This window comes from Nuphar pumila, chromosome 13, assembly GCF_984573655.1.
Source record: "Nuphar pumila chromosome 13, dmNupPumi1.hap1.1, whole genome shotgun sequence".
Taxonomy (NCBI): domain Eukaryota; kingdom Viridiplantae; phylum Streptophyta; class Magnoliopsida; order Nymphaeales; family Nymphaeaceae; genus Nuphar; species Nuphar pumila.
In genome coordinates this window covers 86,926,928-86,953,392 of record NC_143261.1, presented here as the reverse complement: position 1 = coordinate 86,953,392, position 26,465 = coordinate 86,926,928, and the positions used below count along the sequence as shown (strand labels likewise).

The 26,465-nt window shown below is 38.5% G+C and overlaps 2 protein-coding genes and 1 pseudogene across 3 annotated transcripts; 1 reads left to right on the top strand and 2 right to left on the bottom strand.

Annotated features, from left to right (window-relative positions):
* Positions 1–1,008: 1,008 nt before the first annotated feature.
* Positions 1,009–16,313, bottom strand: LOC149819005 (ABC transporter G family member 3-like). The gene is made up of 11 exons (XM_089986322.1): positions 15,851–16,313; positions 15,685–15,764; positions 12,452–12,738; positions 12,137–12,308; positions 11,752–11,865; positions 11,519–11,647; positions 5,052–5,243; positions 2,927–3,013; positions 1,568–1,840; positions 1,384–1,491; positions 1,009–1,266 (listed from the first exon to the last, which is right to left on the bottom strand). The coding sequence occupies exons 1-11, from the start codon at positions 16,311–16,313 to the stop codon at positions 1,009–1,011; spliced, it is 2,163 nt and encodes a 720-aa protein (XP_089842448.1).
* Positions 16,314–19,863: 3,550 nt separating this feature from the next.
* LOC149819004 (ABC transporter F family member 1-like) lies at positions 19,864–23,452 on the top strand. Its single transcript, XM_089986321.1, is given in 6 exon segments — positions 19,864–19,878; positions 21,438–21,511; positions 21,602–21,809; positions 21,891–22,125; positions 22,301–23,071; positions 23,074–23,452. Coding segments are annotated over 6 exon segments (1,575 nt in total). The 3' UTR covers positions 23,346–23,452.
* Positions 23,453–23,810: 358 nt separating this feature from the next.
* Positions 23,811–26,465, bottom strand: LOC149819003 (U-box domain-containing protein 14-like; annotated as a pseudogene). Its single transcript, XR_016427372.1, has 3 exons — positions 25,776–26,465; positions 24,951–25,352; positions 23,811–24,835 (listed from the first exon to the last, which is right to left on the bottom strand). The product of XR_016427372.1 is annotated as a U-box domain-containing protein 14-like (transcript).

The following is a 26,465-nucleotide window of genomic DNA, read 5'->3' as shown; positions in this document are numbered from 1 at the left end:
GAAGAAGCGCTCTGTGGGGCGGTGAGCCTGTGGCCAGAATCCGACTGCTCGAGGTGGCTGGACTGCCAGCAGGACGGCTCCATCATCTACTTGTCATTCAGCAGGTACGCCCAGTGGACAAATCCGACCTGGAGGAGATCGCCATGCGGCTTCTGCTGAGCCGGCGCAACTTCCTGTGGGTCCTCCGGCCAGACATCGTGTAGTTCGATGATGAGCGGCCACTGCCAGAGGATTTGTAGAGGAGGTATGGGCATCTGGAAGAAGGTTGATGGTGCCGTGGTGCGCGCAAACTCGGGTGATGTGTCACCGGTAGGTGGCCGGATTCCTGACGCACTGCAGGTGAAACTCCGTGCTGGAGAGCGTGTGGTGCTAGGTGCTGATGCTGGTTTTCCCGCTGCTCACAGATCAGTTCACAAATCGGAAGCTGGTGATGGGCGACTGGAAGGTGGGGACCGATCTGTGGAGGAGGAGGGTGGCCGTGACACAGGAGGAGGTGGCGGAGAGGGTGGAGTATTGGGCAGGGAGAGAGGGGAGGAGTTGAGGAGGGAGGGTGCAAGTTCAAGGCGGTGCTGCAGCAGGCCGTTTCTTCCAGCGGATCGTCCGAGAGGAACCTCGATCGTTTCATGGAGTAGCTCAGGGAGAAGGTCGCCAGGAAATGCAGCAAGGGCTAGTTGACACAGGACCCTGCTGACCACGAGTAACCACCGCGGTGGTATAAAAGCCTATCATTTTACAGGATATGGACCACATCAGGTTTACGTGATCATTATAGGACCCGAGTATGGCTTTTCTTATACAGATTCCTTCGTTGATCAATGACTGACTTACCCACGATTTCTGGATCTGACGAACACAATTTTGCATAAATGATGCAGAAGAGTACATCCAGACACTAGAAGCCAAGAGCAGGGATGCATACACACAAAAGCTAATATAGAGAAGGAAAGAAAAAAACAAGCAATCAATCAACCAAACAGGAAAAAAAGAAAGAGTATGAAAAGGGGGCATTCATCTTGCTTTTTTTATTCCTCTGTATGGCATATAAAATTTACAGGCAACTATTCTTTCCCTTACATGCAAGCGAAGTAAAATGAACAAAGCGATGCGATAAGCAAGTGCCATTAAAAACAAGATAAGCAAGTTTTCCCATTTTGCATTCAAAGAAGAAGAAATGTTGTACGAGCCACGAAGAGCCTGCACACCAGGAATGCTTCTTACCTGCCCTACAGCAAAAGATGTTCCACCATATTCATTTTCTAAAAGTCCCTGCACCATGAAGAATTAAAACTGAAACACAAGCAGATACACAAAAAAATATGGGATTCTTCCACTGTCAAAAGACAATCAAGAAAACACGGAAAGGAAAAGGAAAATTGTGTTTACCTCGATAGAGTATCTGTGAAATGCAACATAAGATAATGGATACTTCCATACTGGATCTGGCAATTCATCCCCGAGTCTGAAATAGCCAGCAACAAGCATCATGACCACCTACAAGCAAATGGACTTGTCAGGTTTGAATTACACTTGGAATAATACAGAAAGCTAAGAGTGTGAGGGAACGAACTTGTGCAGATAACAGAGTTAAGATGGCCTTGAATGGTTCCAGCCAAATATATGCAACAACCATCATGAGGCCTTCATTAACTAGGAGGGCCATGAAGAAATTTAACACAAAGTACATGAACAAGCTGAAGTCGTTCCTCATTCCAAGCAGGAAATAGAACATCAAACTTGAAGACACTGAAATCAAGAACAAGAAGGAAATGCTGGATAGCAGGTTTCCGAGCACGAAAGCCAGTGTTCCTGAATGCTGGCAAGATTGCTCATAGCTGTGTATCTGCATGAAAAAATTTATGATATAGGTAGCCAGTTATATGCTATATGAAAGGTCTGGCATGCACTATTGGATGCTATTAGCAAACCTCCAAAGAAATTACATGTTTCTATGATCAATCTGCAAGACTCAAACAACTTGCCCTTATTTGTATGTTGGAGCTTAATGGATCAGTAGGGCTCCATATAGTCAACTATATCACAGGAACACTTATTTAACAAGTCTTTTATTGACGCAATATACCAGACAAGGTGCAGCACCTCATTGACACAATAAAACTTGTGTCAAACATGGTCAACAATGTACTCTTTTACTTTTTTTTGGGTGGCTTGATTGCTTATTTTGTCTCACTTGTATGCCTTTCATTTTCATTGTTATCTACATTACATTTCAGTTTTCAACTTGGAATAATCATAATTATTGAGAATTATTCTTCAATAATTTGCACTTAAGTTTATGTATTTATATGTATACATATATAGATTTATATTTGGTACAAGCTTGTGTACCTACATTCTAGTTTGAATCTCAGGATGTGAGTTGTTTTGACACAATCTAACCTTAAAGATGTGTTCATCATGCTCGATTTAGTAGGAATCAACACATGGATCATGTTTTTTCAATGAAAAAACGAGTTTTTATGAGTCAGAAAAAAATGATCCATTGATTTTTGGATCACCAGAAAAAACTATATACAGGTCGGATTCCAGTAATCCAAAATCCACATCCCACTAAACAAAATATCCAGAACACACCTATGGTGTTAGATGTGAGAAAAAACACCAAACAAGGGGGTTCTGCCCCATTCTCTAGGTCATTTGCACATACAAATGACTAGAAAATGTTAACCCAATTGGAAAAATAAACCGGGTTGGAAAAATAATGATTCGCTTTATCTTTTGAAGCTGAAATCTAGCAATCAATATCTGACACCTGTCTCTCATAAAAAATGGTTCATGCACGTTGTCCCTTGCAAATCTGATCTTTATCTCTTTAGATTCTCATGGGATTAACTGTCTGACGGTTTTTAGCTGGACTATTATTGGATTGAGACTTTTATGCCTTAGAAGGAGAGCAACATTTTTATACCTCAATTTCTTTTATTTGTTCTGGTAATCCGGCAATGCTGACAAGTGATGCAAACGATACAAAAACAAACACTGCTGCAACTCTAACCTGCAAAAGGACAAACAACACGAGGAATTTATTCCTATACAAAAGCCAGTAGAATAAAGCATAGATTACGTAGATGGCACTCTAAATATGCACCACATCTAGGCCAAGGCACTGGGCTGGGCTGGGCTGTCCATTTGCACCTGTGGCCCTATCCAATTTAACCTGGGCCAGGGCCCAGTTTATGGGACCTAGCCCACCCAGGACCAGGCTTAGACCAGGCCCGTGGATGGGCTATGAGCTGGTCAGGTCAGAATTACATCTGGGCAAGGCCCACCTGGCCAGGCGGCTGTCTGTGGGCAGGCCTGTCTAGGATGGGCCTGGGCTGGAGATTTTGAGCCGTGGTCTGGAGCAGGCTGCAGCCCATTGCCCACCCTAATCCCATCAATGAATGAAAACCAAATAAAATAAGCTGAAACACATACCTTATCCCAAAGAATAATGATAGGTTTAAATACATATCATATCCCTAAGAATAATGGTGTAAAAAAATTGTGAGAAACATGTCACTTGGTAAATTGTCCAGATAATTTTCATTCCAAAGCTGTTCATGACAGACATCTAGTATGCACTGTCAGCCCAGAGGTGAAGCTATAATATGTCTACTCAATTGATATCATTGTAATCAATAAAATTGTTAAGAACAGACCTAATGAAGGCTTGAAGCAGGAGCTTTAACTTGCCCAACAGGCTTTGGCTATCAGGGCAAAGGATAGGCCAGGTTTAGCAATACCATATTGACAGAGAACAAAGTCTTTAATTTTCCTGCTTCCAAACAAATCCGATATAGACATGTTCTATTGAATATGGGAAACACACAACAAAATTGGCATCACGATGAAAACCTATGACCGAAATTTGTCTGATGTAGATAAATTTGAAAAATAAGTCACTTAGGAATCTCGCGGACTGGAAAGATATGTCATAATGATCATCTTTAGAAGTTTCTCTAAAGGGAGATATGCAGGGAGATCAAAATATTGTATGGGATCTTGCAATCTTTAAGAAAAATGGTAGTACAACAAATTATAGAAAATAAAACTAATCATGTTTTTTGGATGACATTTACTATAATCATGCCATATCAATCTGATAGCAGCCGGCGCCACCCTCAGGATTTTCTGCAATTTTTATTGTATTTTCTGTTTGGGGTGGGTTTGGATATCTCTCTCATTAAGATATTATGGATTTGATGATCCCAATAGGTGTATGGAGCATTAGGGGATACTGAGAGGGATATAAAAGTCTACGAGGGTCAACAAGGGTAGCATGGGGAGCATTTAAATTGTAAGAGGGAAAGAACATCATTTTTCTTGGCTCAACGCCACCCCAGCCCCCCGTTAGGGGCAATCTCACACCTTAACTGAGGAGAGGATCTCTCCTGCAATGAATTTGAGAATGGAAACGTCTGAAGGTCTAGAAATCCTATAAATACTTGTAAAACAATATTGTAAGCAAGAAAATTCTGATTTAAATAAATTGAGTCTTTCTCAATTTGAGCCTACTAGTTTTTAGTAGGAATTGGCTCTTCCTTGGAAGAGATTTAGTTCCATTGGAATAATTCCAAAGGAGGTACCTTCTTTCCCCACTTTCCAAAAGTGTGGACCCTCTCTCTCTCTCTCTCTCTCTCTCTCTCTCTCTCTCTCTCTCTCTCTTCCCCAACCTAGGCTGCTATCACAATCCTTGATAATATTGTGAAAAATCATAAAGAAATAGAATTCTGCAATATATTTTAAGAATAATTATATGTTTATGATATGTTAATTTTAAAAATCTTGAGGGAAAGGTTGCAATATTGTACAAAGTATTGGAGCCTTGGAGATACTTGTGAAAGAGCTAGAAAGCACTGAATTGGAAACAAATCTATGGATAAGCAATAATTTTCTCACATGCAATGAAAAAAAATGATAGCTTGACAGATGAAAGGGGATCATTCTTTGCATGCAAAAAAATACTTTCCTCAAAATCATTTGTAAAATTATGAAAAGGTGATTACCAGCTTTGTGTATCTAGAACGTGAAACTCATTCAATGGAACTTACCGTAACTGAGGAAAGGGAATGGCCAAGTCTGGAAAATATTGTACCAACACAAAGCATAAGCAACAAGCAAAGAAGCAGTCGAAGCCAAAAATAACACCATTCCCTTGACATTACTAACAATGACCTCCAGGTAAGAACAGCAACCTGTGTGAAACAACTAGCTCTACCATTGCTTTTCAGCTGTGGACCCTCCTGAACCATGTCATTTCAGAATCAATGTGAGTTTGAGGCCTGAGCAATTTATAAAGAAGAGGACAAATTGTCCCAACAAGATCTGTCAAAACAAATTTACGGACTCAAAATATTTCCAATGGAAAGAAGAGAATTACAGTCAAGAGTAGCAATATACCAATCTATTCCTCCATAGACTGAAATTTATGAGAATACAAAAATTCTGTCATGATAATCACAAAAATTATAATGGATAGATGAAAAGAAATTTCCATACAAACGACCATGTTGCTGTAAAATCACTTGACAATGTCGGGTGGGAAGATAATGAATAAAAAAAAGAAAGGGGGGGATAACAGAGGGAAGTTATCTCCCCTCAGTTATCGGAACTCCCCATGAGGGGAGTGGTTGCCACGGATGATCAGGGAGGTGGGAGGTTATCCCTTCCTTCCCTGATCATCGGAGTTGTGGGGGGAAGGGAAGAGGGGGTTCCTCCTCGGTATATTTAAAGACCGCAACCTCCTCCTCTCCTCCACCATTTTGAAGAACGAAAAAGGAAAAGAAGGAAGAGGTGCTTCCAGTAAAGGTAACGACCCCATCCCCTCTGTTTTTCTTTTATTTGAGAGAGGAGGGATCCACCGTCAGGCACCCGACAGTTGCCGGCAGTGGATTGTTCGGCCGAGAGAGAGAGATGGCTCTTCGACAGTTGCCGGCAGTAGTTGCGGTAAATCTCTCATACAAGAGAGATGGAAACCTCAATAAAGTTGTTGGATTGTTCTAATTGTTCCGATAGCTCCGTTGACTAGTCAAAAAAGAACCCAACAACTCCATTTGGTATTTGACCAAATAGTCCCTATAAAAACAGAAAAAGACAAAAAAAAAAGTACTAATGTATCCCTAATGGGTAGGGCTTATTACAATGATTGAAATAACCAAAATACCCCTAATGGGTATTTACCTATTACATCATTATAAATAAAATATATATACATATACATATGAATATATATGTATATATGTACAATATGAACCATATATATATAACTTAACACTCCTCAAACTTATGGTATGATATACCGAAAGTTCAAAAATACAAAAAGAATCAACGAGAAGGATCAAAGTCTTCAAGTGTCTTCATTGGAAGTCTCCATCTTTATGTTGCATCAGAGAATTTTGCAAATACAAGTCTCTCAGTGTCTTCATTGGTGATCGTCCCCAAACGCCTTCATCTACTATCTCCATCTTCATGATATTATGCATCAAAGATATTTCTTTCTCAATCTATCGCATCTTTAAGAACAGAGAGAACAAAACAAAGGTTTCAATTACACAAAGAAAAATATCGTAACCAAATAGTTATAAAGTTTTTAAAATAAATATATTTTTGAACAAGAGAAACATTAGATAATCATTAAAAAACATAAAAGGAGTATACCTCAAGGATAAATTTTTATGAAATCAAATCATAAACCCAAATTCAACATATTTTTTTTAAGAAAAACATAAATATTGATTGTAAGAGAATTTGATCACTAAAGGACATATAAATCATAAAGAAGAGATAAACAATTATTTACATAATATCCTAAGGATTTTTAGAAAAGCAATTCAAATGAAATAACAAATCATCACTAACTACATGCATAACAAAAAATATAAACAATTCAAAAGAGCCTTCAAGAAAAAAGGAGATAATTAAATTCATGCATACAACAATGTGAACAAGATAATTAATAAGAAACACATATATATCCAACGCGCAATTAAAGCATATTTAATGCACATAATAATAAAAGCAAGCAATCTCACAAATCACAACCCATTAGGATTCATTCACACAACCTAGAATGGGCTTAAACACAAAAGACTAAACATCAATCTTAATATATATATATATATATGTATATATATATTATTAATGAAATGAACATAAGATGCATAATTTTTTATTAATAAACATTTTTCCATACAAGTATAAAATGTTTAAAAATTTTATGGAGAGATTTTAAAAATCTCACACAACAAAAGGAATGATATTTGTAAATCTCAACAATAGTTCGACCACCACAAGCAATCACCTCACAAGACCTCCAAACCTCAAAAATCAAGTATATCAGCTATTACAACAAAAGCATAATCACAATGACACTAATGAGCTAAAAAACACAAAAAAAAAATGTGAATAACCAACATTTCATGTCTACATAAAATGACACTTAAACAAGTGTAGTAGCTACTAGAACAAGAGCATAATCACAATCCACATATGGGCAAAACAAACATACAAAAAGTGTGAATAACCAATGGGTACACATAACTCACCACATTTGAAAAACATCTCGTCTAAATAAAATGGCACTTAAATAAGAAGCATAACAAAAGGAAACACAAGAAGTAAGACAGCTTGTAATGAAAACAAACTAATGTCATTAAAAAGAATAAAAATAACAATTTTAACAATCTTTCGAAACTTTGGTTCCAAAAACATAACTGCCATCAGAGAAAAATCAAGATATCAAGCATCCAATATTGTAACAATGGCTACACAAACAAATGAGTGGTAAAACGCACTCATAGAAACCAAGGTCAATTGCATGCCAGTTAGATACATACCTATACTGACAAGATGTCATGAGATGCACACACAACTCACCCCAACGACTAACTCGGATTTTCAACAACAATGAGTTCAGAGGTCAATCAATCATCAATCAGACCCAAGGCAAATGACAACACGTTATTCATAACCCCTTGAAAATCTAAACTGATAAGATGACATGAGGTGCACACATAACTCACCTCAATGGCTAACCCTGACTCCACAACATCGAGGTGCACAAGAAACAAATGAGTGATACAACACACTCAGAGAACCAGACGTCAATCAGAACCAAATCATTTGACAATCTAACTTACCTCAATAACTAACTCTGGTCCCACAACATAAAAGTGCATACAACTCACCTCAATAAGAACAAACAAATAATATTGGATGTATCGAAAGAAGAGCGATGAACTTACAAAGCCAAATAATAAAAACCTTAAAAGACACATTCCAAGGAACAAGAACTGATAAGACAAAAATTCTCAAGTCAAGGAAATCCTCAAGTAATGCAATTATACAACCTGCAATCACGAACTGAAATGTCCACCAATATTAAGTGGATAAACAAAAAAAATGTTATCTAAGGAACATTCTTACAAAACCCACAAAGGGCTACACAAGAAATCTCACAATATAAAAAACTGAATTTTTATTGAATATCCTAAGTATGCACTAGAAACATAACACATAAAACTCATATAAGGTATCATGATGCAAATAAGTTTTAGTAAAAACATGCAATTATACGACAATATAAAATGTCCACCAATGAGTTCAATTATGAACAAGCATGTTAATCAATAATGAACAATTACTAAAGTGAACCACGAGAGAAATGCTTATAACACCCACAAATGGCAAAAACAAAGAAGGTTCTCATAATTCTCAAATTAATATTTTATTAAAACTAAGTATGCAAAGAAGCATAATATTTAAATCTCATGCAAAACATATAAGATAATGTTCATTAAAGAGCCAAGGGATTAAGAAAATAATAAAAGGGCCAACAAGAGAAACACCCAATAACATAACTATTTTTAATCATTTTTAAAAAGGAACATATTTAAAAGGCATTTATAAAAGTGAATGGTTCCCATAAGAAATCATGCTCAATACCTTATTCACGAATAGATAATCGCATTCATTATTTAAGACAATCACAAGTGCACAAGAATCATATATCAATATCAAAATTATTTATTCAAAATTCAAAAATAGCAAGGTATCCATGATCACTAAGATCCTAACCACATAATTTTTAATACTTCATAAAATATTTTATGTTTCACATAAAAATATATCAAACAGAAAAGAAAAAAGAAAATTTCAAACAAGTTAAGCAAAATCTCATAAAATCATACTTGTGAATGACACACAAAACCATTTTAAAATAAATATTTCAAATTATTTTAAAAATATTTGACAATTTTTCAAAACAAAGTGCAATACAACAATAAATACGAACATGATTTGATATTTGTCTCCATGAAATGTTTGAATAAAGCATCTAAATGCCAATGACACATGCTAAAAAATTACTAGATCATATACATACATTTTAAATAAAGCGAGTTAAAAAAAATCTGAGATTCAAACTAGATCTCATGAAAGCATACACATATATCATTTCACAAGATCAAACAAATATTATAAACCTTATAAAACATTTAATAAAAATAAAACTAACAATAATTTGAAAAGCATTTACAGATTTTAGTTTTCACAAAAAATAATAAATCTTTTCAAAGAGAAGAAAAAATGAGTGTTTTCTCATGCATAATGCATGAGATAACTTAAATAACACTAAAAGTTTAATATACATACTGGGTCAAGATTTTCCTTGAATCCAAGCCATACAACGACCACAAATCCTTTACGAAGCACGAACTCGAACCAAAGAATCCTTAGACCCAAAAAAAAAGGCAAAATATCAAGAAAGATTTTTTGGCTTTAATACCATGTAATAAGATACGCAAAAATACAAAACAAAGGCCTCTAAGGGTTCACATGATCATAAACACAAAGTGCACATGCACATACACAACTCCAACTAAGAGACAATCCAAGGCACTAAGGCACTACACAAGCACTAAGTGCAAACAAGACATAAAAGAATTAAAGGAACACAAGAAAATAAAAAATATACATTTTATTGAGTATGAATGCTTAAGAGAAGCATTAGAAAGTAAAAGGGGATAAAAGCTCCTATTTATGCACATACAAGAGAGAGGGAGACCTCAATAAAGTTGTTGGACTTTTCCAACAGCTACAAATATAGTTGTTGGACTGTTTCAAAAACTCTATTGACTAGTCAAAAAAGAACCCAACAACTCTATTTAGTATTTGACCAAATAATCCCTATAAAAACAGAAAAGGACAAAGAAAAAAGAATAAAGTAAATACTAATGTACCCCTAATGGGCACAGCCTATTACAATGACTGAAATGACCAAAATACCCTTAATAGGTATTTACCCATTATATCATTATAAATAAAATATATATATATATATATGTACAACTTAACAAGGTGCAAGCAGTTTTGCCTTAGAGCGCACCTAAGAAGCGCAACAGCATATGAAGTGTGTGCCTCGTGCTCCGAGGAGCGCCTCAAACATGGGGCACATGGCTCATATCCATCTAGTCAAATGGGGTCAAAGTACCCATTTCCACCAATGGGGATTTTTCTGGCGAATGGCAGCAATTTTTCTAGCACTTCAAAAACGGTACTCTCTCTCTCTCTCTCTCTCTCTCTCTCTCTCTCTCTCTCTCTCTCTCTCTCTCTCTCTCTCTCTCTCTCTCTCTCTCTCTCTCTCTCTTCTTCTTTTGTTTTTCTCTTCTTCTTCACACCTCTTCTCTCTTCATTTCCACCCCCTCTTCTTCTTCTTTTTTATCTTTTCTTTCCTTATTTGTTTCTTTCTTCTTTTCTTTGTTTTCCCTTTCTTTTCTTCTTTTTTTTTCTTTTCTTTCGTTCTTTCTTTCTTCTCCGTTCTTTTTTTCGACTTTCTTCTTCCTCTTTTTTCTTTTTTGCAGTTGGGTTATGAACCATATTCGTGTGTGTTTCTCTCTAAAAACAAATCATATTCATGTGTATTTGTGTTAGATGTGTGCATCTTAATTTGTATTTTTATTTGGTCAATTTTTAATATTTTTTATGAAGCTTACATTTTACGCCTTGCTTCATGAACGGTCTTATGCCTTGCTATGCCTCAATGCTATTCACAACATTGTGTGTGACAGCTTAAAAATAACTGCATCCAAACCTATGCTCTTGTAACTATTATAGAATTTCTCAAGGCATCTTAATAGGCTTTTAAGGGTCTAAAATAAAAAACTTGAGGCCTTTATCACTAGCAATAGAAAAGAGAACATTGTTCTCAAGACTATTTCCCTGGTGTTAGTCCGGGTCCTGGTTTGAATTTGGACAATCCGATGGTAGTATAGTCAACTAGAATTGGCCTAAGTGACACCTAGTCTTGCATTTAAATCCAATTGGTGGTTTAGTCAACTAGACTTAGTTTAGATAACACCTAGTCTAGTATTTAAGAATATACACATCAACTAAAATGAAGCACTAATCAAATATTAAGTTAGCATATTCAACAGATAAATAGCTTTATTTCATTACTAATTGCTGACAAGTCACGAATGAAAAAGATAAAGGGGAAGAAATCAGTGGAATGTAATCAGACCGTTTCAGTTAACTTTAAAATCATAGATTCAACTGCAGCAGCATCACTTGATGTTTTATAAGTAGCTTCAAGAGTACGGATTGCAACAGCTGTGTTCATATTAACTGATGAAAAATCTACATGATCATCCTGTCAAATTGACACCATCCAATCAAGTCCATATCAAGCACATAGGGACCATTGAAGAGAAAATCTCTATGCAATATCAGGAAATTCAGCTGAGCAATAATTACCTGCCAATTTTTGCACATGGCTATAATCCTGTCAAAATCGGTGTTGATAGCACGTAAAAAATGATCAGATGGACTTTGCATAATGGGACAAGGAAATCCAGCATTCGAAAAATGCTGCACTTTTAACCAAGAATTTACTGTCATTTCCCACATATAACAAAATATTAACACAAAAAACATTTTATCAGGACCTATTGTTGTGGAAGAAAAGCAGGTTATAAAACAAGCTTGAAGCAGCCAAAAGTTCATAAGTTTCCGATAAAAAAAGTCTCATTTCACAAAAATTAAAACTGACAAAAGTAAATGGATCCAACAATGGAAATAAGTTCAAGATCAAGGTACTAATTGAAAAAGCTGAAAACCAATAGTTTCAGCTGATACCAACCTGCAAGCATGCCAATGTTTCACCAAAAAATAATGTATTTCCATTTGAAAGAAGACAAATTCTGTCAAATAAGCCAAACACTTCGGTACTGCTTTGGTACATGCTGAACAAAACTGTGCACCCAGTGCTTGCAAGTTTCTTTAAGGTTACCATCATAAGCAGTGCAGATACACTGAAAAAGGAAAAAAGAAAAAAGATTTCAATATGAACCAACTAAAAGAATAGGAACTGGACAAAACAGTTTGCATATAAATTAATATGTCAGAAAACAATGCCTACTGACAACAGGAAATTTAAGATATGCAGTCTATGAACCTGTCAAGATGATAAAGTGGCTCATCTATAAATAGTATGTGCGGCCTCATCACAAGTTCCCTAGCAATGCTGACTCGTCTTCTCTCACCCTTTGCTAGTCTCTTCATATAACAATGACCACCGATGAGCTTGTCAGCATAATCTCCTAATGACATTGCTGTGATGGCTTCCTCCACGAGACTCTTCTTTTGAGAGAAGAAAGCTGGAAGCTGTAGCAATGCAGAGTAATACAGCATTTCTCGTACAGTTAGGGATCCTATCAAGGCATCTTCTCTCTCAACATAACCCTGCAAAAACAAAAAAAGCAAAAATAGTGTTTAATGGGGTCAACTTTTTAAATAACTTACATTGTAATGCATTAGGACAATGGTTCCTCTATACAAGCTCCACAACATAAGATCATCAATATCATGGATTGTCTATTAGCCATGTTATAATCAAACAAAGACATAAGACCGCAGTGTGAGAACCATCTAGCACTGACAAGTGCCAAGAAGCAACTTGGTGTATTCTTCTCAGGGTTACCGGAATCACCATACGACATGGGGAAGCGCGCTTTCCCGAAGCACGTTTCGGAAGCGTGGAACGTGGCACTTCTGAAAAGTGTTGGGAAGCACCAAAAAAGATTGGGAAGTGCGCTTCCCATTTAGTGGAAGCCCGCTTCCCCTTTTTTCTTTTGTTTTTATTTTTATTTTTCTTTCCTTTTTCTCTTTTTTCGCTTCCAGTTCACTTCCTAGGTCGCTTATGATTCGCTTCCGAGACGATTCCTGGTTCGCTTCTAAGTCGTCCCGCACTTCCCGCTTCCTAAAATTTTGGAAGTGTCTCGCTTTCCGCTCCCGCTTCCCCGACGGTCAACTCTAATTCTTTTGTCGTAGTTTTGTATGGATATATGAAGAGAGTTAGGCAAGGCAACCATCCATTGCACGACCGAATGTCCTCATCAAGTGCCCCGACTTAAATCTGGCTTAACCTTACCCCAATTAGTTCCAGTCCATTTCAGATCTAAACTCCACACCCATTGACTGAGCCCATGAAGTGTCCTGGAGTGTGCAAGTGATGTGTCATGCCAACAATACACATGCTAAGTGAAGTGCTTGTGTAACATAAGAGTGCAGACTTTACAATAATCATTGCTCAATGACAATGGCAACTGTTTGAGAAGGATCATTCAGCACTTAAGAAATGACTCCTTTATAGGAAACAGAGCTCAAGAAAAGATTTATCAAGCATAAGTGCTTGTGTTTTGTAGCCAAGCATGTTATTTCTCTGACATACAGCCATCAAACACAAACATGGCCGAGCCAAGTCTCAAGTCTCTGGATTTTCAAACCTACTATCAATCAGAATCAGCATCTATCCTGGTCAACCTACTATCAACCTAGTAGGTTGACCAAGTTTCTGACAAGACCACAACTTAACCTGGCCCAGTCACCAAGTTGACTCAGCTGAGTCCCTGTCAAACATGGCCGAGCCAAGTCTCAAGTCTCTGGATTTTCAAACCTTGATCACAGCAGCACCAGTTATGTAACAACGAGTAGAAACATGCCCACACACAGTTTCAAAATTTCAGAATGATCTTGGCAGGATCATGGAGTCAAGACATTAAGAAGCATGCAGCTGCTATGCACAGGATTGAACAAAAACTGGATATTTTATAATCTATTCACCAATTTTATTCAAACATACTCATAGTCATGCCTAGCAATCCACATGCTTACATTAATTAAAAACCGTTATATAGGTATTAACCCTGTCGCAGAATCAAGCACTAAGAAGTAGCAAAGAAATTGGTACCATTGATCAAAGCATTTAGCACCACAGAATGAACCAAAATTACCTCCTACCATATTAATCATTTAAATCTTCTCTAGGCAACAGAAGCAAGTTTCCAGGAAAGAATCGCTAGCTTGTCCAGCAAATACTTTATATGTATACTATGTCACATGGGTGCGGGTGCGGGGGTGCAGCACTTTCAAAAACCTTGGTTGCGGGGGTGCGGCAAAATATATATATAGAAGGGGGGTCCACGGATTTTTTTTTAAATTACGCAGCCCATTTCATAGAGGAAAAAAAAATTAAATCCAAAAAATGGGTCAAAATGACCCTGGGTGCGTTGATCGCACCGGGTGCCGCACCCGCATCGCGTCGACGCGGTTGCGGCACCTGTCTGTCCGAATCCCTGTGACATAGTATGTATATATGCCAAAAACTGAACTGCAACTATCCCCAACAAGTTGAGCACCATATGAGGCTTTCTATAGTGCAAATACAAACCAATGACTGATGAAAACACTTAGGAAGCCTTCATTGGCAGGGCACAAGTGTATATCAGGAGCATATCAACCGAGTCCCTGTCAAACATAGTCGAGCCAAGTCTCAAGTCTCTGGGTTTTCAAAACTTGATCACAGCAGCACCAGTTATGTAACGAGTAGAAACATGCCCACACACAGTTTCAAAAATTTCAGAATGATCTTGACAGGATCATGGAGTCAAGTCATTAAGAAGTATGCAACCGCTATGCACAGGATTGAACAAAAACTGGATATTTTATAATCTATTCACCAATTTTATTCAAACATATGCACGCCTAGCAATCCACATGCTTCCATTAATTAAAAACCGTGATATGGGCATTAACCCTGTCGCAGAATCAAGCACTAAGAAGTAGCAAAGAAATTGGTACCATTAATCAAAGCATTTAGCACCACAGCATGAACCAAAGCCTCCTCCTACCATATTAATCATTTAAATCTTCTCTAGGCAACAGAAGCAAGTTTCCAGGAAAGAATCGCTAGCTTGTCCAGCAAATACTTTATATGTTTATATACCAAAAACAGAACTGCAACCATCCCCAACAAGTTGAACACCATATGAGGCTTTCTATAATGCAAATACAAACAAATGCCTGATGAAAACACTTAGGAAGGCAGGGCACAATTGTATATCAGGAGCATATAAACTCGCTTGCATAGAGCTTTGGGTTCTTTTTTTCTGGCATCTGCCAATAGAATGTTCTTGCTTTATTAAAGAGGATGAAATTGAACATATCAACAGAAAATTTACCATAGACCCGATACAAACAACAATTACAAGTATGCAAGTAACATTTGTCAAACATTTATACTAGGAAGAATGTTTAATTTAATCACCTAGAGTTGGATGAAAGACAATTCAATATGGAGTTAAGGACCAATCTAACACCATGAAATACACTGCATTGATGGACACTTACATAAGTCCCATACTGCAAGCTTGTTTTGAGCCCATTCACCAGCACTTCCCCGTAGACTTTGGCTGATCTTGGTAATCTTCCTGGAGCATAGAAAAGAAATAATTGAAATAGTTGCTTAAGTTCAATAACAAAGTCGAGCACGCACCAATTTGACATGAAATGAAACCTGCAATTGCCCTCAAAAGAGTTGATTTCCCGGATTTTGCAGGGCCCATGATAACCGTAAGCGTTCCCGGCAGCGCATATCCACTGGAACTCTTTACAACTTGATCGGAGTATTTCCTCTTCCTCTTGTCGGTCACAGTGAGGTCCCTCCACACAAGGGAAGCCCCTGCTATCTTCCTCGACACAACCACACTATCCTGCAATGGAGGAGACTGTATCGACCCGCTATTGAGCTTAGAGAGGGTCGGAGACGCCGTGACTACATTGATCGAATCAGTAGTGTCATCCGGTTGATCGATTTCTGCATCTTCCCACTCGGGCGAATCTTCGAAAGAAATCGGTTGGCGGAAAAAGGCAGGCTTGCGCACGTAGATGAAGGAGGTGGAGGGCACTCTACTAGGAGGACTACTAGCTGATGAAGATGATGACCTGTAATGATCTGAAGAAGAATGTATTTCCTCCATCTCCTCGCCCCTCTTTTTCTTCTTTACAAAAGCTCACCACCATTCACAAGCATCATCTTTCCACAATATCTCAGCACCCAACTAGAAATTTGTACTAAAAAAACACTTAGCGGAGCTCCCATTGTATATTCCCATCACTAGAAAATTCTTCAAAGAACTTCAAACAGCAAGCAATCCAGCAATGCCATAAAGCAACCATATCAATCAAGTGAGCCAACACTAGTAGTGAAACATAAGATCCTAAACTGCCCCCTATTGCAAAACCCTCCACAAACCCAATGACCAAATCCCCATTTCATTAAACCCAATTAAATCCCAGTCCTAAACAAACTTGATCCCCAATACTTCTCCTTCTTCTTCCAGACCAATAGAAATAAAGTGTTTACATAAACAAAATAGGAAAAGAAAATCTTTAACTCAAGATTTAAGACAAACAAGCATTATAAAAACCCCTACTTCTCTTCCATCACCCATATCCCCGGCAAAAAAAGAGGGAAAAAGAAAAACACCCACTTACAAAACCCAGCTTAAGGTGGTGCTAGTTAAACAACCAAAACCCAACTCAGATTAACATTGCCATCATTTGCATCACCAACCCAAAAAAAGTGAACCGGACACGATCCCAAAAGTGGAAGAGAATGTTACAAAGAAGGTACTTTTTAAGGCTGCGGTAAATAAACAAAGCGAGAAAGCAGAGAAAAGGAAAAACAGAAGTATGAGACGCCTACTGTGTCTGTTACTAATAAATAAATACACGCGAGAGAGAGAGAGAGAGCAATAATGATACCTTGTCCCTCATCAAATGTGAAAGACAGAGATTCTTCTGATTTCACACCTGTTTTCTTCTTTTCCTTTTCTTTCCTCGACTGTCTTTTTTAATTTATGGTTGGTGGTCTTAATCTTTTTCCCACTTTTTTACTCCTGATAGAATTTTCTGGTTCTGGGTTCTGGGTTCTGCTGCTGTTCCTGCCTCTGTAGTGACAACATGGAAAGCGAAAGTTAGGCACGAGTCTTGGCTCTCAATGCTTTCTTCTTTTTGAGTTTGAACCAAGTTACCCCTTCCTGCATTGAATGCTGGCTGGGGAATGGGAATGGGCTTGAAATCGATTCAGATTGTATTGTGACCTCGAAGTCCAAAAAACAAGCAGTCACCACCGACCAACTCTATTGTTGTTGGTGGGGTCAGCTCGGTTTCTATCTTTGTGATTGTGGCATGATTGAGTTGTTAACGAAGTCGTCGTTACTGTGCGACTCTGATTTCCTTTTGAGCGATGTTAAAAATCAACTGTTGTTATTTTGTGACTCAGATATCCTTTTGAGCAATGTTAAAAATTAAAATCGGTTCACTATGTGAATCGGTTTCTTTAAAAAAAAGAACCTAAAAATTAAATGGCGAATTGAATCGTTTGTGAATCGATAAGTTTTTACCATCAGATGACATGTGTTATTCGAAAATAAAAAATTATTAAAATATATTAAAAAAATTTACCGCCTGTAAAAAAATGTTAAAAAGCCCATCTGAAGAGGCTCTTTTAAAATTGCCGTAGGGCCGATTCGATTTAGCTGATTCAGACCGATTTTTAACAACATTGATTTTGAGTGTACATTGTTTTCTTACTATTCATCACCGAGCATCCTGTTGGTGTGGTCTAATGGTGACCGCGGACTTTGAAAGCGCGAGGACAAATTAGGTCAGAGGTGCTTTGAATGCCGTTCATCATCAAAAAATAAAAAACATGGATTGACTGTATATTCGGGTCTCAAAAAACCTTTTAGTTGCTGCTCTAAATGATTGGCATCCAAAACTGTGCACGATGGACGGCTATAAATAAAGTAGAGCAAAGGTGTCTTTGATACTCTTTCTTTCATTGCATGGATGAACCGTACCTGAGGCACCACTAGGGGTGTCAACCTGGTTGGGACCCTGGTGAATCTGACTTGAGGTGCAGGTGTGGGTCTGGACTTGGGTCCAAACGGGTCTGTCACAAGAAAAAACATACTAGGAACTTATGAGAATTACATGTACCAGACTCTGTCCATCCATACCCAGTAAAATCATGTTTTTTTATCTTTTTTAAATTGAAAAATCATTGGTTTTAATCAAACTCAGGTCGGACAAGGGTCTGGTATGAAATTTCACAAACCATGCCTAGCTCCATATATTGATCAGACCCTTTGAGTCTGACCCATATTGTAATCCGACCTCTTTTTTATCACCAACCCCTGACCTTATTGGGTTTGGTACAAGTAAGATCCAAGCCAAACACTACCCATAGAAACTCCTACGCACCACTGGTAGCTTACCATCTCTCTTAAAAAACATCCCTGACTTAGTCTCTAATCAGTAGATTTTTCATGCATAATTAATGATGCTCATTTTGGTTATGGAACTTTGTTTTTGTTGCTAGTAGAGTGGACATCAAGTAGATAGGGCCAGCCCGGTTTGGCTTGGCTTGGCTCAGCTCGGCTCGGTGCCTGTAAGGTCTTGAAAGGTCTAATGCAAACGGAAAGGAAGACCTTAGTTATCGTTAGATTTGAGTCGGACCCTCTAGGCCCAACCAGTAACAAGTTTGAGCCTGAGTCACACCCATTGCATTTTCAGCTTGAGCCTGTTTACTGTCAAGCCGAGCCGAGACTGACTTTAATCAGCCCATCTAGTTGTGACTTGTGATGTAATCTACCAAAGGCCTTTAATTGGCCCCACCTTGTGAAGAGTGGACCAGCCTCATAATGTTGCTTCATACCCATTATGGGTTTGATCAGTGGTGGAGCCAAAAATTCAAATTAGGGTGGGCACAGGTGTGTGCGACTCTATGTATGCACAGGTGTGGGTTTGTGATAAGGATAAAGACCAGACCGTCTCCTATTCCAACCATAGCAGTTTTGATAAACCAAATGAAGACCAGAAAAAGGACTATTCTTATCCTCTTCATCATCTTTAAATCTTATTGGTTATATTGTTTCTAACTGGGAAGGAGAACCCAATAACCATCACTCAACTAAAGGTTTTTTGTGTGTTTGTAGGTTTTTTGAAAGTGTCTTTATCTTTCATGGAAGTTGAATATAGTGCGATGACTATAACAACAACCGAGGTCATGTGAATGAGATCATTAATTTCAGATATGGGTGTTGATGTTTCATAACCTTCAAAATTATGTTGTGATAACAAAAGTGTCATATATATAACTAACAATCCTGCATTTCATGAACGAACAAAATATATTGAGATGGATTGCCACTGTGTTCGAGAAGAATACTTCAAGGAGACAATTACTTTACCATATGTTCAATCCGAGTTTTACATTGCGGACTTCTTCACCAAAGCTCTTCCTCTACCAAAATTTTTGTATCTTCTTAACAATCTTCCGGTGATCTCGTCGTAAGTTTGAAGAAGAGTGTTAAAATACAGTTTTTATATTTTTATACCTAACTAAATATATGTATATCAGGGGTATTTTAGTCATTTTATGGCGTGTAATATAATACAATCCAATAGGGACTGAACAGTTTTTTTTAGTTTTTTTATTTTCTGTTTTTTATGTTAGTCAATATGACTGTTGGAGAGGTAGTCCCAACGACCCAACGGTTATGACCGTTGGAGGCAGTCCCTTTCATTGTATATGCACTCTATGTAAAATATGCTTTTCTAAGCATATTGGCTGTTATACTAAAATCAGTTTTTTACATTGTGCTCTTGTGAAATTTGTGTCATTGTGCTTTTGTGGAATTCGTGCTTTTGTATATCTCTTTTATGAGATTGTAATCGGTCCATTAGATACCATATTGTATTTGTGCACTTGTGTAGCCCTTCGTTGTCATTGTGATTGTGCACATCTTGTATCATTAAGAGTTGCAGAAGAAACACAATTAAATAGTTAAATTTTTGCAAAAAGAATGAAACAAAAGAAAAAAAAGAGTATAGGAACTTATTGAGGGAAGAAGCCAGTCTCTTCCAAGCCCAATGAAAACTGCCAAAGCACTTTTTGAAGGCCGATCAGAGATCTCCACTAGAAAGATTGAAAAAATTACAGAGGAAAACAAAGGAGCAGAAAAAATAAATAAAGAAACTTTGAATTGAGGGAATCGTGAGCAAGAACTTGCCAGGAAATGGGGAATCGTGATCCTCTATCCTTTCCTAACTCTATCTCCCAAAAAATGACCCATTTCTCTAATCAAAACCTTAATTGTAGGGAAATTTTTGAAAAAAAACTCAGAAAATACCACCATTTTAACCCAACACATATCGTGATATATCACGGTACATGTTTTATGCCTTGTTCTTTTGGAAACATACAGGTTTCCAATCAGAGGGCGATATAGGGTGTCTATTTTGATAAGTTCTTGTTTATATGTTGATACTTCTATTTCTAAGGTTGGTCGAGAAATGTAGGGGGCACTACCTTACTCATCCAGCTTTAAACAGGGTTGGTAAATGAGCTGAAGTAGCCGAGCTTGGCTCATTCTTATGGCAAGCCAGACCAAGTTCGAGCTTACAATAAGCCCGAGCTTGATCTAGCTTGTTTACAGAAAAAAAAGAAATACATTGTTTCAGAGCTGGGAAGTAATGGATTATATAAAAAAATAGATTGTTTGGAGTTGGAGGCATAAACTTTTATCTTTAAACCTATTGCTGGCAGCGTGCCCTTCCCCTTCCATCATGCAAATTCACTCTCTATCCGATCAAGCAACGTGCTCTGAATTAACGTGGGCTTAATTTCAGATTGATTCAAAATTCAAAATATATGATGTATAATTCAGTTATTGCTACTTAATGAATTGAGCTGAGCCAAACAGATATTATTCATGTTGGGCTTGCCGAGCCTATTTTATGAGTTTTGAGTTCTTTATGAGGTGAACATGAGCCAAACCACGATCTGCTGAGCTTGTTTCCCAGCCTTAGCTTTAAACCATGTTATAAACCACTCCTTTTTATATATTGTTGAATCTTGTGTATTATCAATATAAGCTGCTTTCTGGACCTGTTGTAATGATCATGGAAATCTATATTACAAACTGAAAGGTTATCTGATGGCTCTCTGAAATCTCATTGAAGTTACGGTCTTTCAGTTTTTACAGTTCCTTTTCCTTTTGTTCTGCTGACTATTGGTGTGCTGCTTGTTGTAGATTGAATCGTTGTCGGTAACCTTCCATGGTCATGATCTGATAGTAGATTCTGAGCTTGAGCTCAACTATGGCAGGTAACATCCTAATACTCTTGACACTTCTCTTTCATGAATTCTTTAGGCTCCTCTGATGGAGAATCTGCTGTCATCCTTTTTTGTGTCCAGGCGCTATGGTTTGCTTGGGCTTAATGGCTGTGGGAAGTCCACGCTTCTTACATCAATAGGCTGCAGGGAGCTTCCAATTCCAGTACACATGGATATCTATCACTTGACCAGGGAGATTGAAGCTTCAGACATGTCTGCTCTCCTAGCTGTGATGAATTGTGATGAAGAGAGATTAAGATTGGAGAAAGAAGTGGAATCTTTAGCAGAGGTGCTTGTCCTTTGCCCTAGGCTAGAAAAAAAATCTGCTACTGCATATTTTAGATAATTGAGGTTTTGACCGTCATCACAGGACGAGAATGCCCAAGAGACACTTGATCGCATTTATGAGCGTTTGGAAGCCTTGGATGCGGCAACAGCTGAGAAGCGAGGTGCAGAAATTCTGTATGGTCTTGGTTTTAACAAGAAAATGCAGGCCAAGAAAACTCGTGATTTTTCCGGTGGGTGGCGTATGAGGATTGCATTGGCTCGGGCTCTCTTCATGAATCCAACTATTCTCTTGCTTGATGAACCTACTAATCATCTTGGTGAGTTATATGATACTCTCTGGAGATTCAATATTTTATGCAGTATTGTATCAGCTTGCCAGCCGATACTGGGATGTAGCATATAGTATGGTACCATATAATACGATACTGATAACGCTGTTTCAGATTATAGTTCAACATAGTTTATTCTATTAAACATTCATTTTGTGGACAGATCTGGAAGCTTGCGTGTGGTTGGAAGAGACTTTAAAGAAGTTCGATAGAATCCTTGTTGTAGTTTCACATTCTCAAGACTTTCTAAATGGTGTCTGCACCAACATCATCCACATGCAGAACAGGAAGCTGAAGCTTTTTACTGGTAACTATGACCAGTATGTACAGACACGTGCAGAGCTTGAAGAAAACCAGATGAAGCAGTACAAGTGGGAACAAGAGCAGATAGCATCTATGAAAGAATACATTGCACGGTTTGGGCATGGATCAGCTAAGCTCGCACGTCAGGCGCAGAGCAAGGAGAAAACGTTGGCAAAAATGGAACGTGGGGGCTTGACCGAGAAGGTGGTGAAGGACAAGGTCCTGGTCTTTCGTTTCACTGATGTGGGGAAGCTGCCACCACCAGTGCTGCAATTTGTAGAGGTGACATTCGGCTATACACCGGAAAACCTTATCTACAAGAACCTCGATTTCGGCGTTGACTTGGATTCCAGGATAGCGTTGGTTGGGCCGAATGGAGCTGGGAAGAACACCCTGCTTAAACTGATGACTGGAGAATTAGTTCCATTGGATGGAATGGTAAGGAGGCACAACCATCTGAGAATTGCACAATTCCACCAGCATCTTGCAGAGAAACTCGATATGGACATGTCTGCGCTTCAGTACATGATGAAGGAATATCCTGGGAATGAAGAGGAGAGAATGAGGGCTGCGATCGGGAAGTTCGGGTTAACGGGGAAAGCACAGATAATGCTGATGAAGAATTTGTCTGATGAAGCCGAGTAATATTCGCTTGGTTGGCATGGCGGCTACCGCACTTGTTACTCCTTGATGAACCCACGAATCATCTTGACATTGAGACCATTGACTCGTTGGCAGATGCACTCAATGAGTGGGATGGGGGGATGGTTCTGGTGAGCCATGACTTCAGGCTTATTAATCAGGTGGCCAAGGAGATATGGGTATGCGAGAACCAGACTGTAACAAAATGGGAGGGTGACATTATGGATTTCAAGCAGAATCTCAAAAGCAAGGCGGGATTATGAGTTCAAAGATATCATATATTTTTCTTAATTATGAGGATGGTTTTACGAGGTACACGAAATTTATGTTTTGTTTTATGGATGATCTTAAGCAGTATTCTAAGGCCAGGTCATCTCATCTACATCTAGGGAAAGATTACATTGTAAAAGCTGAGAACATGTTTGTCTTTGTATCACCTTTTTATTTATGTCAAGGATATAATTCTCTTTAGAGTATTATGGTTTCCCATGGAGTTGCATTGGTAGTAGATAATCCATTCAAGGCTACGGTACCCGGACACTCCATTTTTCAGTACTGGAGTCGACCCCAAGGCCTATAGTTGCCTAAACACATGGAGTACTAAATGTTGCTAACCAATCTCTTCCCTCCCATTTAAGAGATCCTGAGCTGTCTGATGACAAGAAATCAGGCCTATGCAGTTAACTGAAATGCCACGAAATCATAACACAGAGCACAGCATGTCATCACCATAAATCTTCCTTATCGAGGTGTACAAATAGAAACAATTGTTTCATAAAACGTTCAAAATGAACAAAAGATGTAAAACCTTTTATTGAATTGTGCCGCTCGTGCACAGAGCAAGCAGCACAGCCACAGCATTTCCCTGTTACGCGGTGAACCTGTTCTGATCACGTCCACCAAAACTGGAATCGGTTCTGCTCTGCCTGCCCAATCGCCAACTTACCGTCCTGACTGCTGTCGAGAATAGCCATTATAGCAAGAGCTTCATCCATCATTCCAGCGCTCACATCCCCCAACAGCTCCATTAGATGAGTCACTATTCCAGCCTTTACAGCTCTCACCTTGTTCCCCTGATAAAATGACAGGTTAAAAAGAGCTGTGGCAGCATCTTTCTTTCCTCTCTGGCTCCTCTTCGAGAGCAGATTGACCAACGCAGGGATGGCTCCAGCTTCACCAATCGTTACTTTGTTGTCGTCGACAACTGACAGGCTAAAAAGTGTAGCTGCAGCATTCTCCTTTGCTTCCATGCTTCCATTCTTCAAAACCTCCACTGTGGGGTATTGCCCCAGCCATAACGATACTCCCCTTATTATTCTCGTTAATTGAAAGGTTAGGAAGTGAAGTCACTGTGTGCTCCTGTATTCTTGAATCTGGAGATGAGAGTAGCCCAACCAACAAGGGAATTGCTCCTGCTTCTGCAATACATACTCTGTTATCAGCATTTCTCTTGGCTAGCAACCTTAGTTCTCCAGCAGCAGGTCTTTGCTCCTCCAAGCTCCAGTTTGATAGACGCTTTAACAGAAGACCTATATCAGCTCTCACAATCTGAAACACATCCACCCAATTTTCTGGTCTTGCAATTTCCTGGTTTTTTCGGTAGCTTGATCCCGTTGTTGTCGCACCACTGTGCAATCAAACTCCTTAAAGCATAATTAGGTGCTAGAATGGTGTGAGGTAGCGTCAGCTGAGTTTTGGGGCAGGTCTTATGTCCAGCATCTAGCCATTTCCCTATGCATGAACGTTCATACGTCTGAAATATTGTGTTTGATAAAACAAAATAAAAAAAAAAAGAGAAGAAAAGATAAAAATAACATGGGGAGAACACTAGAACTTACATAAAGCAAAAACTGAACAAAAGATCTAACCTGTCCTGTGGCAACAATGACAGGGTCTTGCATCACCTCCAGACATATTGGGCAACGAAAATATTCTGGGATAACTAGGGATCGGGTTTTCCATGAGCTTTGGTTGCTGTCGGAGGTATCAGAAGTATCCACCTTAAAGTCTGTTAACTTCTTGAGCAGGTTAGCCATTTCTGCCAAACGTTCCACAGGGCCTCCTCCAGCATTAATAACCATTTCATGTAGAGCATGAGACTCCTTGAGATCATTTATTGTATGGAGCTGGAGTTTTTCAGAAAGCTTCCCAAATATGGCTGGAATAGTTTCTCGTTCATGCATCGCCAATGACAGATCCACGCAAAGTTGTCTATCGGGTGATTCCATCCTTCCTTTTGCTCTTTGGATTTGAGCATGCACCAGTTTAATCTAACAAGACGGGGAAAAGATTGGCTCTCCAGTTATAGCTTATAAAGTCAGGCCATTTACAGAAGGAAATTGTAATAAAAAAGTACATGAGATGCAAAAACATCATGGTCAAGTAGCCATAGTAGGTAATTGGGGGTGGGGAATGGGCATGCATCGATTCAAATAACAGTTCAACTATGATAAATCTAGAGTTTCAAATGTTAGATGGGCTGAATTCATACTACTCTGAAGCAGCTAATGAAAGCCATTTAATTCTTGAAAAGAAAGTACTTTTCATTCATTTTTTGCACACCAAGTATTCAGAGCAAGTCTAGAAAATACATGGTGTATTACACCATGTATTTTCACCGTTGTCATAGAGACAAGTCTTTTTTTTTTCTTTTTTGAAAGAAATAATAGTGACAATCATACCCAGTACCCTACCTGTTCTTGAACTTCATCTGTCAGGTCCAACCGATCACAAGGGATCCCACTCAATGCCTTCTCTAGTTGACATGTCACTTCATTAAATCTGCAAGAAACCGACTCCCTTTGTAAAGCCTGTAATGTGAATTCAACTTTGAAAACAAGATAAACAGAAAGTGAAGGATAATTGTCATTCAGAAAAATCAAAATAGGTGGCATGTGTGACACACACACACACACACCAAATGAAGGATAATTGCATTCAGGAAAATCAAAACAGGTGGCATGTGCGAGAGAGAGAGAGAGAGGGGTCCCCTCATCTTTTTTCTTTTTTTTCCAACGAAAAAATTACTTCATCTCCATCTGATCCGGCCACCAATCCGAAATAGCTGTCAATGGATCTTCGATTCCAAAAAGGACGGAATCTTGACATTGTTTATGGGTCGACTCATCCTATCCGGATTGATTGACCAGCCTTCCCACTGCCTATCGAATGCCACCCGGACATCCTATGACCCAGGACGGGATAAGAGAAACAATCTCCGTTTCTCTGGTGGGCTTTCTCTCATAAAGGCAAAGACGCCCAGGAGTGTGAGTTTTGCTAAGACCTGGATCTAGCTGGACACAAGAAAGCTTAGCTATTGAGCTTAGGCCCTCCAATACTAGAATAAGAGAGAAATGGACGACTCTCTCTTGTTTGCCAGAGGT